The sequence below is a fragment of the Desmodus rotundus genome, chromosome 5 (genome assembly GCF_022682495.2).
Source record: "Desmodus rotundus isolate HL8 chromosome 5, HLdesRot8A.1, whole genome shotgun sequence".
Classification (NCBI taxonomy): Eukaryota; Metazoa; Chordata; class Mammalia; order Chiroptera; family Phyllostomidae; genus Desmodus; species Desmodus rotundus.
Genome location: NC_071391.1, coordinates 154,762,501 through 154,774,531, shown reverse-complemented (window position 1 = coordinate 154,774,531; position 12,031 = coordinate 154,762,501). Strand labels below are relative to the sequence as shown.

Sequence of the window (12,031 nt, the reverse complement as noted above, 5' to 3'; positions counted from 1 at the left end):
TTTCCCTTTGCCCCCTCCACCCAGTACCTCCTTTCCTCCAGCACTGTCCCCCTCTTAGTTCATGTCCATGGGTCATACATGTAAGTTCTTTGGCTTCTCCATTTCCGATACTATTCTTAACCTCCCTTTGTCTATTTTGTACCTACCATTTATGCTTCTTAATTCCTATACCTTTTCCCCCATTCTCTTCCTTCTACCTTCCCACTGATAAGCTTCCATGTGATCTCCATTTCTATGATTCTGTTCCTGTTCTAGTTATTTGCTTAGTTTGTTTTTGTTTTTTTTAGATTCAGTTGTGAATAGTTGTAAGTTTGTTGTCATTTTACTATTGATAGTTTTGATCTTCTTCTTTTTCTTAAATAAGTCCCTTTAACATTTCTTAAAATAATGGCTTGGTGATGATGAACTCCTTTAGTTTTTTCTTGTCTGGGAAGCTCTTTATCTGCCCTTCCATTCTAAATGATAGTTTTGCTGAATAGAGTAATCTTGGTTATAGGTCCTTGCTTTTCATCACTTTGAATACTTTTTGCCAGTCCCTTCATGCCTGCGAAGTTTCTTTTGAGAAATCGGCTGATAGTTTTATGGGAACTCCTTTGTAGGTAACTCTCTTCTTTTCTCATGCTGCTTCTAAGATTCTCTCTTTAACTTTTGGTATTTAATTATGATGTATCTTGGTGTGACCCTCTTTGGTCCAACTTGTTTGGGACTCTCTGTGCTTCCTTGACTTGTATGTCTATTTCCTTTGCCAAATTAGGGAAGTTTTCTTTCATTATTTTTTAAATAAGTTTTCAATTTCTTGCTCTTTCTCTTCTCCTTCTGGCACCATATGATTCCGATGTTGGCATGTTTGGTAATGTGCCAGGGTCTTCTTACTCTCTTCTCGGTTCGTTTGTTTTTTTTGAATTCTTGTTTCTTCATTTTGTACTGATTGACTGTTTATTTCTTCCTTATGTTCCAAATCCTTGATTTTAACCCCAGCTTTCTTCCCTTCACTGTTGGTTTCCTGTGGATTTTTCTTAGTGTAGGCTTCATTTCTTCCCTCATGTGTTTGCAGTACTCAGTGAGTTCTCTGAGCATCCTTATCACCAGTGTTTTGGATTCTACATCTGATAGGTTGGCTATCTCCATTTCGCTTAGTTCTTTTTCTGGAGTTTTGATCTGTTCTTTCATTTGGGCCATATTTCTTTGTCTCCTCAATTTGGCAGCCTCCCTGTGTCTGTTTCTGTGTATTAAATAGAGCTGTTTTGATTCCCTGTCTTGGTGTATCTGCTACATCATAAGGGGCAGAGCCTTAGGTATTCACCAGGGTGAGGTAAACCACTTCACCCACTTTGTGACGCTGTATGTGGGGGAGGGGTTGGAGAGGAACAATGCTGCTTGCTCAGCTCTCGACTGACTTTCCAGTCACTTCCCCCACTTCCCGTGTGCAACTGATGCCCTTCTAGCTGCTGCCCTGGTGCTGAATCCCAGAGTGCATGGGTTTGCATATGTTCTAAGACTGTGAGGATCCTTTAAATGGACTTCGAAAGACTGGCAATTTCTTCAGCTGCTCCAATCCCCACTGGTTTTTACAGCCAGGAGTGAGAAGGCTTTATTTTCCCAGTGCTGGAACCCTGGGCTGTGCAATCTAGCCTGGGGCTAGGATCGTTTGCTGCCCAGGTGTCCCTCCCAGTTTTTATCTGCCACACATGAATGTGGGACCACCTGTTCCACTAGCCAGTGCCACCACCTTGCTGCCACTGCCTCACCACCACCACACCGCATCCTCTCTGCTCTGGCTCCCCGTCTCTAACTCCCTACCCATCTGCAAGAATATTTCTTGTTTAAATCCTTGGTTGTCAGACTGTCTGGTTGTTTTTTTAGCTGTGATCCTTCTTATGGTTGTGTGAGGAGGTGAAGCATGTCTATCTATGCCTCCGTCTTGGCTGGAAGTTCTCTACTATTGAATGTTTTAAGTTACTTCAAGTTTTAGTCACTACAAATAAGAGTCTACAGTGAACATCTTTAAAAGTAGCTATGTTTTCAAGTTGATAGGGAAGTGGATGAATTTCCCACCACCCCTTCACAGGTTCTATTCTCCAGCCATATTGCCTCTTTTATGCCTTTGTGCACCAGTTACACACTTCCTCTCTCGGCCTAGGATAAGTGCCCTTCCTGATCTCATTCATCTCCAGGCAGCACCTTTATCTCTGTGCTCCACTTACACTGTGTACGTATTTCTAATACAGACCATGTGAAACCAGATTACAATCATCTGCTGCCACCTCAATGCTATCTCTACACCTTAATAATCTTGCTATTATAATTATTAATAATCAGATATTTGCCATTACTATAAACAGTGAGTTTTTAACAGCAGGCGCAGTGCTGTGTGTGTGAGTGTGTGTATGTGTATAACTGTTACAGGCTAAATTGTTGTCCACCCCCTCCCTCAAAAATTTTGTATATTGAAGCTCTAATCCCCAGTACCTCAAAATGTGACTGTATTTAGAATAGAACCTTTAAAGAGGTAATTAAGGTAAAATAACATCATATGAATAGGCCACAATCCAATTTGATTTGTGTCCTTATAAAAGGAAGAAATCTGGATACACCAAGGGTGTGCATGCATACAGAGAAAAGACCATGCGAGAACACGGCAAGAAGAGAGCCATCTGCACACCAAGAAGAAAGGCCTCAGGCAGAATCAAACCTTCCAACACCTTGACTTGGGACCATTAGCCTCTAGAACTAAGAGAAAATAAATATCTGTTGTTTAACCACCTGTGACATTTTGTTATGGAAGCCCTAGCAAACTAATACCATAACACAGCATAATGTCTGCCACATAGTAATTATTCAATATGTGTTAGTGATACGAATATCTCTACCTCAAGAGACAAGGACTGTCACATTTACCTTTATATTGCAAGCACCCAGCTCAATAACTAGTACATGGTACTCACAAATACTAAAGAAAATATAAATGAGTACAGCTGAAGCATAGCCCCAGAGGGCTCCAAAAGCTAGGGTGAATTGGTGAGCTTTATTCCTAAGTAACGGGTACAAAATAGAAGATTTTTAAAAGACTGCAAGATTAGGGCTAAAATTTCAGTGAAATTAGTTAAATAATGATATGTGCTTGAGGGCTAGAGAAGGGATGCACTACAACAGTGGTCCCCAACCTTTATAGCACCACGGACTGGTTCTGTGGAAGACAATTTTTCCAAGGACCAGGAGCAAGGGCGGGGACAGGAGGCAGAGCTCAGGTGGTAATGTGAGTGAAGGTTTGCTCACTCGCCCGCCACCGACCTCCTGCTGTGCAGCCTGGTTCCTAGTAGTCCCCGGCCATCAGCCCGGGGGTTGGGGACCCCTGCACTACAAGACAAAGTATGAGAAAGTTAAACATCATATATCACATATCTATAAGGTAACAATATATTCAAATACCTGATACTGATCACTCTTAGAACCTACAAATTAAAATTCTCTGGCTAACATATTTCATTTCTGTCCACATCATCCTCAAGGGAGAAAACCTGGGTGAACACATGACAACATGCATAGCTCTCAAAATGCTGGCTTTTGTCTTCTCTGTATATCCTAGGTGGGTTTTTTTCCCCAAATGGCCAAGTATTTGGCAAAACAGAACACTGTAAGCTTTCAAATACTCAAGGGAGCTTGTAAAAGTAATACAATATTCATGTAATTTCCACTTGCTACAAAACAGACCCTGAGGTTGTTTTTCTAACACATAACAAGTGGTTCTGTTACTATGAAAAAAAAAAAAAAAAAGGCCTTTTGGCTAAAGATATGAAATAATCTGAACAGAACTGAAATCATGCTTTTTGAATTTCTGCATCTAAAACAGTGGATGAGTAAAGTTACAAGTATAACATGTCAACTCTAACTGTGAGATAGAGCCATATTCTTTGATTCTACAACTGTCTTCTGTAGTAAAAGATTATCATGCACCAGAAACCATTGCTTTTTTCTTAAAAGCAATATTACTTCAATGTGGTTATAATTAAGTTACATAGGGGAAAATAGCTGGATTCATCTCAACTGGTTTTCTCTAACCACTCAAATTCATTTTTCACTATCAGTCCCAAGATTTGTTCCAAAATAGGACTGAATTTTAAATGTAGTTCAGGGAATAGAATAAACACAAAGTATAAAGGGTCATTCTAAAGCAAGTATGCAGTGCCCACTAAGACACTAATTTATAAAAACTGAAGTCCAATTTAAATAATAATGATACTAACAAAGATAAAAATGTGAACTAACCTTTATGAAACCCCACATCCCAGGCACTATGCTAAGGGCTTAACATACTTAGGTTGAACTACATGAAAATGGTGATTTCATAAAGTTTAACCTAATATATTTTCTCATTTAATCCTTACAACCACCCCAATGAATAGAGTACTATAATTATCCCTATTTTGCAAATAAGGAAACTAAGATTTAGAGGATTTAACTTGACTTGATCAAGTTAAACAACTAGGAAATAGAACTGGGATTAAAGCCTAGGTGTAAATCCGAAGCCCAAGTTCTCATTACCTGCTACACAGTTTCAGCAACCTCTGTGACCTTAAAAACTGACGGGATGAGGGTGCAGGCACTCCTGTGCTCTTACACGCTGCTCAAGGCCACTACACAGCAATTATGCAGGTGGTCCCCTCACCGAGGACCCTACCAAGGGAATCCAGTGAGACTGACATCAGCCCATTCTTCACTACCCAAACAGTGGCCCATTGCAGGATGCCATCTATAATGAAGAAAGCGATTCTCTCCCTCACATAAAACTGCTATACTGTCTACCAGTTGCCAGGATACTGCTGGTAGAAGAGGAAAAAATTGTGAGAAAATTTTAAGAATATAGATTAAAAGACTTAAAAATATTTTTTTCTGATCCAAAAGTTTGACTTTAAGAAATTTATTCTAAGGAAATAATTAAGGATATGCATAAAAATTATATTATAAGCCCTGGCTGGTGTGCACAGCCCGAAAACCAAGGGGTTGCTGGTTCAATTCTCAGTTAGGGCACACGCCTGAGTTGTGGTGCACGAGAGGTAACCACACATTGATGTTTTCTCTCCCTCTCTTTCTCTCTTCCCCTCTAAAAATAAATAAAATAAAATCTTTTAAAAATTATATTACAAAAATATCTATTAATGTTATAATAAGAGGAAAAAATCTAAAAACTTCTAGTATGTCCAACAATAGGGTATTAATGGGACTTCCAGGCAAAATGGCGGTATAGACAGACATGACTTCACACAGCCACATCAAAATTACAATTAAAACACAGAACAGAACAACCATCACTCAGAACAGTCAGAAATCTAGCTGAATGGAAGTCTGACAGCTATGGAATTAAAGAAACCACATCCATCCAAACTGGTAGAAGGGCTCAGATGCAAAATCAGTTGACCCCACATCCGCATGTGGTGGGTAAAATTCGGAAGGGTTATCTTGGGAACCAGGAGTTCCAGCGTCACACCACACCCCCTGGCCCAGGGTTCAGTGCCAGGAAGATAAGTCCACACAACTTCTAGCTGCAAAAAGCACTAAGTATGGAGTCAGTAGAAGAAAATTCTGGAGCCCCAAGCAGTTCCTCTTAAAGAACCCACACACAGACTCACCTACTCACACTCACTCTCTCTGAGCTCCAGCACCAGGGTAGCAGGTTGAAAGACCAGTGGCAAATAGAGAGAAATGGAAGTGTTTGGCATCAAGGCAGGAGCTGGGAGATAGCTTTCCCCCAGGCAGAAAGGCAGACAAAGGCCATTGTCCTTTTCTAAACCCTCCCCACACAGAACCACAGAGCCAACAGGCAGGTGCCATATCTGAGATTCCATCAACAAGGCTAACACTGTTTGAACCACCTTGGAGATCCCTAAAGATTCCACCCCCACCCAATTTATGGCCCCACCAAAGCTGCTTTTCCATATAAATGGCTGGTCTTGGCTCATGCTTCAAAACTTCCTAAATCCTCTCAAACAAGCAACAGCCAGCCTCACTGAGCCCCAGGCCTGGAACTAGCAGTAGCCAACCTAGATTCACAGCTTGGTTTCACCTAGGGGTCTCCAAGCCCAGCACACGTAGCAGCCACCTAAGACTGCTTTATAGCTCAGGCAGAGTGGGCCCAGGCAAAACACAAACGGCGGCTGACCTTGGCCTGCACCACCAGGGAAACCCCAGGGCCAGCATACCCAGTGGACAGCTACGGAGCACATAAGAGCATCACCAACCTGCCCCTCCACAGCTTATTCTCCACAGAGAGCAGCAGAAGTTGATGGTAAGTAGTCACAGCCAATCCTTACAGTTGACTGGCCTGGTAAATCCCTCCCATTGATCTTCCCACAGCAACCAATGTTCAACTACAAGAGGAGGGTGTACTCATCCCTCACAAAGGGCACACCTAGAGTACCCAGTGTAGGTGATAGGGAAGGCTGTGCCACTGTACCCTACAGGACACCTACTTCATTAGGCCACAGTACCACAACAGGCAGTCTTATCAGCTCTACCTAATACATAGAAACAAACACAGGGAGGCTGCCAAAACAAGGAGACAAAGAAACATGGCCCAAATGAAAAAACAGATCAAAACTCCAGGAAAAGAGCTAAACAAAATAGAGATAAGCAATCTTTCAGATGCTGAGTTCTAAACTCTGGTTATAAGGATGCTCAAGGAATTTACTGAGGACCTCAACAGCATCAAAAAGATCCAGTAAGAAATGAAGGATTCACTAATTGAAATAAAGAACAATTTACAGGGAAACAACAGTAGAGTGGATGAAGCTGAGAATCAAATCAATGACTTGGAACATAAGGAAGCAAAAAACAACCAATCAGAAAAACAAGAAGAAAAAAGAACCCCTAAAAATGAGGATAGTATAAACAGCCTCTGGGACAACTTCAAGAGATCCAACATTCATATCATAGGGGTGCCAGGAGAAAAAGCAAGAAATTGGATATCTGTTTGAAAAAATAATGGAAGAAAACTTCCCTAATTTGGTGAAGGGAATAGACATGCAAGTCCAGGAAGCACAGAGAGTCCCAATTATGATGGATGCAAAGAGGCCCACTCCAAGACATACCATCATTAAAATGCCAAAGTTAAAGACAAAGAGAGAATCTTGAAAGCAGCGAGAGAAAAGCAGACAATTACCTACAAAGGAGTTCCCATAAGACTGTCAGTTGATTTCTCAAAAGAAACTTTGCAGGATAGAAGGGATTGGCAAGAAATATACAACATCATAAAAAGCAGGGACCTATAGCCAAGATTGTTCTACCCAACGAAGCTATCTGCTAGAATCAAAGGGCAGATAAAGAGCTTCCCAGACAAGAAAAAACTAAAGGAGCTCATCATCACCAAACCATTATTATAAGAAATGTTAAAGAGACTTATTTAACATTCTTATGTTAAATAAGAAATTTTTCTTATTTAAGAAAAAGATCAAAACTATGAACAATAAAATGGCAATAAATACAGATCTACCAACAATTGAATCTAAAACACAAACTAAACAAACAAGAAGAAGAGAGACAGAACAATGGATATGGAGAGCATTTTGATGGTTGCCAGATGGGAGGGAGGTGAGGGAGAATGGGTGGAGAGGTGAGGGGATTAAGAAATACAAATAGGTAGTTACAGAATAGAATAGCCATGGAGATGTAAGTTACAGTACAGAAAACAGAGTAGCCAGAAAATTTATACGCATGACCCATGGACATGAACAAGGTGTGGGGACTACCTGAGGGAGTCGAGGGTGCTGGGTGGAGGGGGACAAAGGGGAAAAAATCAGGACAACTGTAATAGCATAATCAATAAAATATAATTTTAAAAAATAGGGTATTTACTATTATAGCACCTCTGTATGATTTAAATAGTGTGGTAGAAATATATAAAATTCATAAACTTTTAACCAAATATTATATGAATGACAAAGTTCACAAAATTATTTTTTATTTTAGTACAAATATATATTATACATATATGTATTCCATATATAATATGTGAGTCCCATATTATAAGAAAAAGAGAGGGAAGGAAGGGGAGAGGGAGAACACTAGGTAATGAAATTCTAGGTAACTTTAATTTTCTTCTTTGTAAAGTCAAAAAGAAACTAAACAAACAATAGAAAGCTTAAGAACTGTTAGATACCAAATGCAGCTATGTAAAATTTCATTCTGCCTCTTGGAATTAGGATTTATTATAGTCTAAATTTACACAAAAAACCACCTAATTTTGTGTAGAAATGAGAAATCCAGGTCATTCCAGCATGTGGCCTGAGTTGAGAACCACTGCCCATAAATACCCATGTACAGCACAAACTGTACTCTAAATATCTTTAGATAACTGAAACATAACAGAACTTTCAAAAAATAAAAAGCATTTTACTTGTATATCACTTATTAAAGAAATAGAATTCTTAGTAGAACAAAAAAAAAGAACATTGGCCCTTGTCAAATGGGAGCTGGCCTGGCACTATTAGCTAGGCTTTGGTCTACTCATGTTAAATATCAACAAATTTACAAAATACCAACATCAGAAAATGGATCAAGATAAAAACAAGACCACCCCAAGATGATGTCTAAACCATACACAAAAGCGTGAATGTTGTCCTAACCCCCAAAATTACCAAATAAAGTCCTATCCTGGATAATATTAATGACTGGTGCTTCTTTACCCATCATAGCTTTAGCCTTGCTCCATTCTTCTTCCCTTCCAGATTCTTAAAATACCAAGTCACAAAATTACCCCCACTTCCTAAAAGTATCCAATCCACTGCAAGGCCCTTCTTTAATTCCTCCCCCAAATCGCTTAACACAAGTGTAAATGCTATAAGGTTCACCATGATATATATTTTCCCTTGTTACAATGAATCAATACATTCATCTCGGTTAACTACAGATGTGTTCCTGGGAGTCTTCCCTTGAAGGACAATGAAAGTGTTGGGACTAAAAACTTGAGTACAGGGTGGGACTTGGAGTAAAATAATAAAACTGCATAAAAATACCCACATTCTATAGAACTGATAATATCTACCTAAAGGGGTAGTTTGATATGTAAATTTAGCCTATAATGAGTTCCCTCAAATTCAAAATTCCCAGTGTTTATCAGCACTGGTAATACTAGTTCAATAATAAATTTTTAATTAAATTCTCAGTGAGTCAGTTTTCCATCTTACCTATACAAAATAGAAATATCAGTATAAAAAGTAAAAGGCAAATGGAGAAACTAAACCCTGAATATAATAAAATCCTCTAATTTAGGTACATTATTTAATTTAATAAATTAACAATTTAAGTAAATTAGTTCCTCATTAAGAGGAACTAAATATAATATGTCATTAAAATTAATAATCTATCTGAAAAATGGGCATGCTTCAGTAAGTATTTAAACTTTACCTTCTCAATCACCAAAGTGACCCCTGGCCAATGTGTCCTTACCTCCTGGGTCCTTATCTGGATTGTACTCTAAAGCGTTGCTACAGATGAGGTCAATATCTTTCAGGAAATCCTTAGCAGTCAGGTAATTATGCTTATCAATTTTAGTTATTACTGTTGATAAATCCATCGGTTCCTTGATTACTTCAAGATAATCTGAAACCTAAAAGAAACAGGATATTTTAAATGAAAACTACTTACAGCATTTCATATATCTACTAATAAAAACACAGAAGAAAACCATGTAGTTATTTAAAAATTAGGTCTACATATCTAAGACATAACTTGGTAAGGATAAAATTATAGAGCAACTTATGCTACTAAAGGTACTATATCATATTTTCCATGAAAAGCTTCAGTTTCAAATCATATCTAAATCAACTTTGAAATGTTCTCATCTTGCAATATGAAACCAATTGTGTCAGCTTTTTTTAAATCCTTTCGACACACCTGAGAACTCATGGGTAAAAGCACTAATAAGTATCAATAAATATTACCTCAAAACCTTTTTAAGGGAAAATAAAATGAAATAATGTGGTTTTTTTCACAGTAAAACCAGTTCTCTGGTAAATCTCCTTAAAATCTTTAAACAAAAACATAAATTCTTTTCAGTTTAGAGTGAATCATTTCATGGAAAGTGTTTTTTGCTCCTTTGGAGTCATTACAAACATTTTGACTCAATTATATAACAAAAACAAATATTGCTTTCATGACTTAGTTAGTTAAAAAAAAATTGCTGGACTTGTCCCTAAATATTAAAAAAAAAAAAAAAGCAAAAATATACATTTTGCTCTATGTGTGGATTTCCTGGTAGATAACCCAAAATAGAAGATATGAGGTCATGATGTGCCCAATAAATTATATGTTTTATATCACTTGACCCTGGCTGGTGTGGCTTAGTGGGTTGAGCACCAGCCTGTGAAACAAAAGGGTGCATGCCTGGCCTGAGTGGCGGGCCAGGTCTCCAGATGGGGGCACGCGACAGGCAACCAATTGATGTTTGTCTCACACGTAGATATTTTTCTCCCTCTTTTTCTCCCTCCCTTCCCCTCTCTCTAAAAAAATAAACAAAATCTTTATTAAAAAAAAAAAGCTATAGCAACTTAAATATCTATTGCCTTTCCCAATGCAAATCTCAAGTAATCGGGTTACAAAAGCAGTCTAAGAAATGTCTCCTTAGTCCAGGACCACACTCTGGGGAGAGAGTGATTTCTGCTCTGAGATACAGCTCACCACAGTTTTCTCTATTGCAGATGGCACTGAAGCTTTGATTTTTAAAAACTTACATATATAAATGTGCATTTATGTGCATACATGTTTATATCAGTATATATGCACATACACATATTTTATATATGTTTTTTTAGTAGGTGTGTGTGCATGTTTTAATTTATTTCTCACCCTCTATGAGCTGAAAAGCCACCTACTCTCATATGGGAGGTAGTAAAGCTATGTTGATCAAGCAATGGTTCAGAAGGTATCAGTTGGATTCTTGGCTCTGACACTTGGCATGTCTTGTGTACATGTGGAAAATATTTTATAAACCATAAAGCACTACAATAATTCACATTACTACCTATGCTTAATTTTAAATTCAACATTTATTTTCTAAACTTTTGTGTTCTCTGCAGCCTCCTTTGGGATTGCAAAAAGTTTTAAACACCTCACATTTCATTGTTTGAATGGAAATTTTTGTGTTTTAGGTTATCTAAATACTATCCTGTTTTCCCCTCTCTATCCTTCCCAGAGACCTCTGTTTTTAGCTTTAAAAGCAGACAAAGAATGAGAAGTAGAATGAGCCTGAGAAGAAAGAACAAAAGAGGAAACTAGAGAAAATATAGCCCTTAAATAGAAGTTTTATTTGACTAACATTTTATATCCCCTTCCACTGTTGTACCACCACTTACATAATCTTTATCACAGATGGCATTTGAAATCGGACAATCTCTTCTGGTTAGAAAGAAAAAGAGTTTTCTCTGGCAAAGGCAAACTGTTTCCTCCCAGCATGGGAAGCTAATTTGGGGGCAATCCTTTACCAATTAAATGTCAAAGTCTCATACCAAATTTGAAATAAAAATTAACACTTAAAACAATCTTTAGCCCAGCTGGTGTAGCTCAGTGGCTTGAGTGTGGGCCCGCAAACCAAAGGGTCACCAGTTCGATTCCCTATCGGGGCACATGCCCGGGTTTCAGGCCAGGTCCTCCATAGGGGACATGTAGGAGGCAACCACGCATGGATGTATCTCTCCCTTTCTTCTTCCCTCCCTTCCCCTCTCTCTAAAAATAAATAAATAAAATCTTTTAAAAATAATAATAATAAAATAATATGCAAAGTGGGCTGATAGTTTTAAGATTATCTGAAAACCCTAGGAAGAAAAAACTGCTCCACAAATATAAGATGGTATGCATTAGTTACAAAAGCAAGTTCAACAAGTCATGTCATTCCAGTGGGAAAAAGTAGCTAAAAGGTCCTACAAAGAATGTGGGCTTTAAATTTTTAGAAACTTTTTAGTCTTGGCTATATCACTTGCCAAAGTGCCTCAGTTTCCTGAGCTGTAACATAAGAATAATAATAAGGATTAAATGGATAAAA

The 12,031-nt window shown here is 38.3% G+C and overlaps 1 protein-coding gene across 4 annotated transcripts in view; it reads right to left on the bottom strand.

Annotated features, from left to right (window-relative positions):
* ATAD2B (ATPase family AAA domain containing 2B) overlaps nt 1-12,031 on the bottom strand; it is a 125,933-nt gene that overhangs the window by 17,929 nt on the left and 95,973 nt on the right. For all 4 annotated transcript variants that reach the window (XR_008426992.1, XM_053925560.1, XM_053925558.2 and 1 more), the window contains exon 22: nt 9,442-9,601. Coding sequence is in view for 3 of the 4 variants with exons in the window: in XM_053925560.1 (XP_053781535.1) it covers nt 9,442-9,601 (160 nt within the window). In the remaining variant the exon portion in view is untranslated. The remainder of the gene's footprint in view (nt 1-9,441; nt 9,602-12,031) is intronic.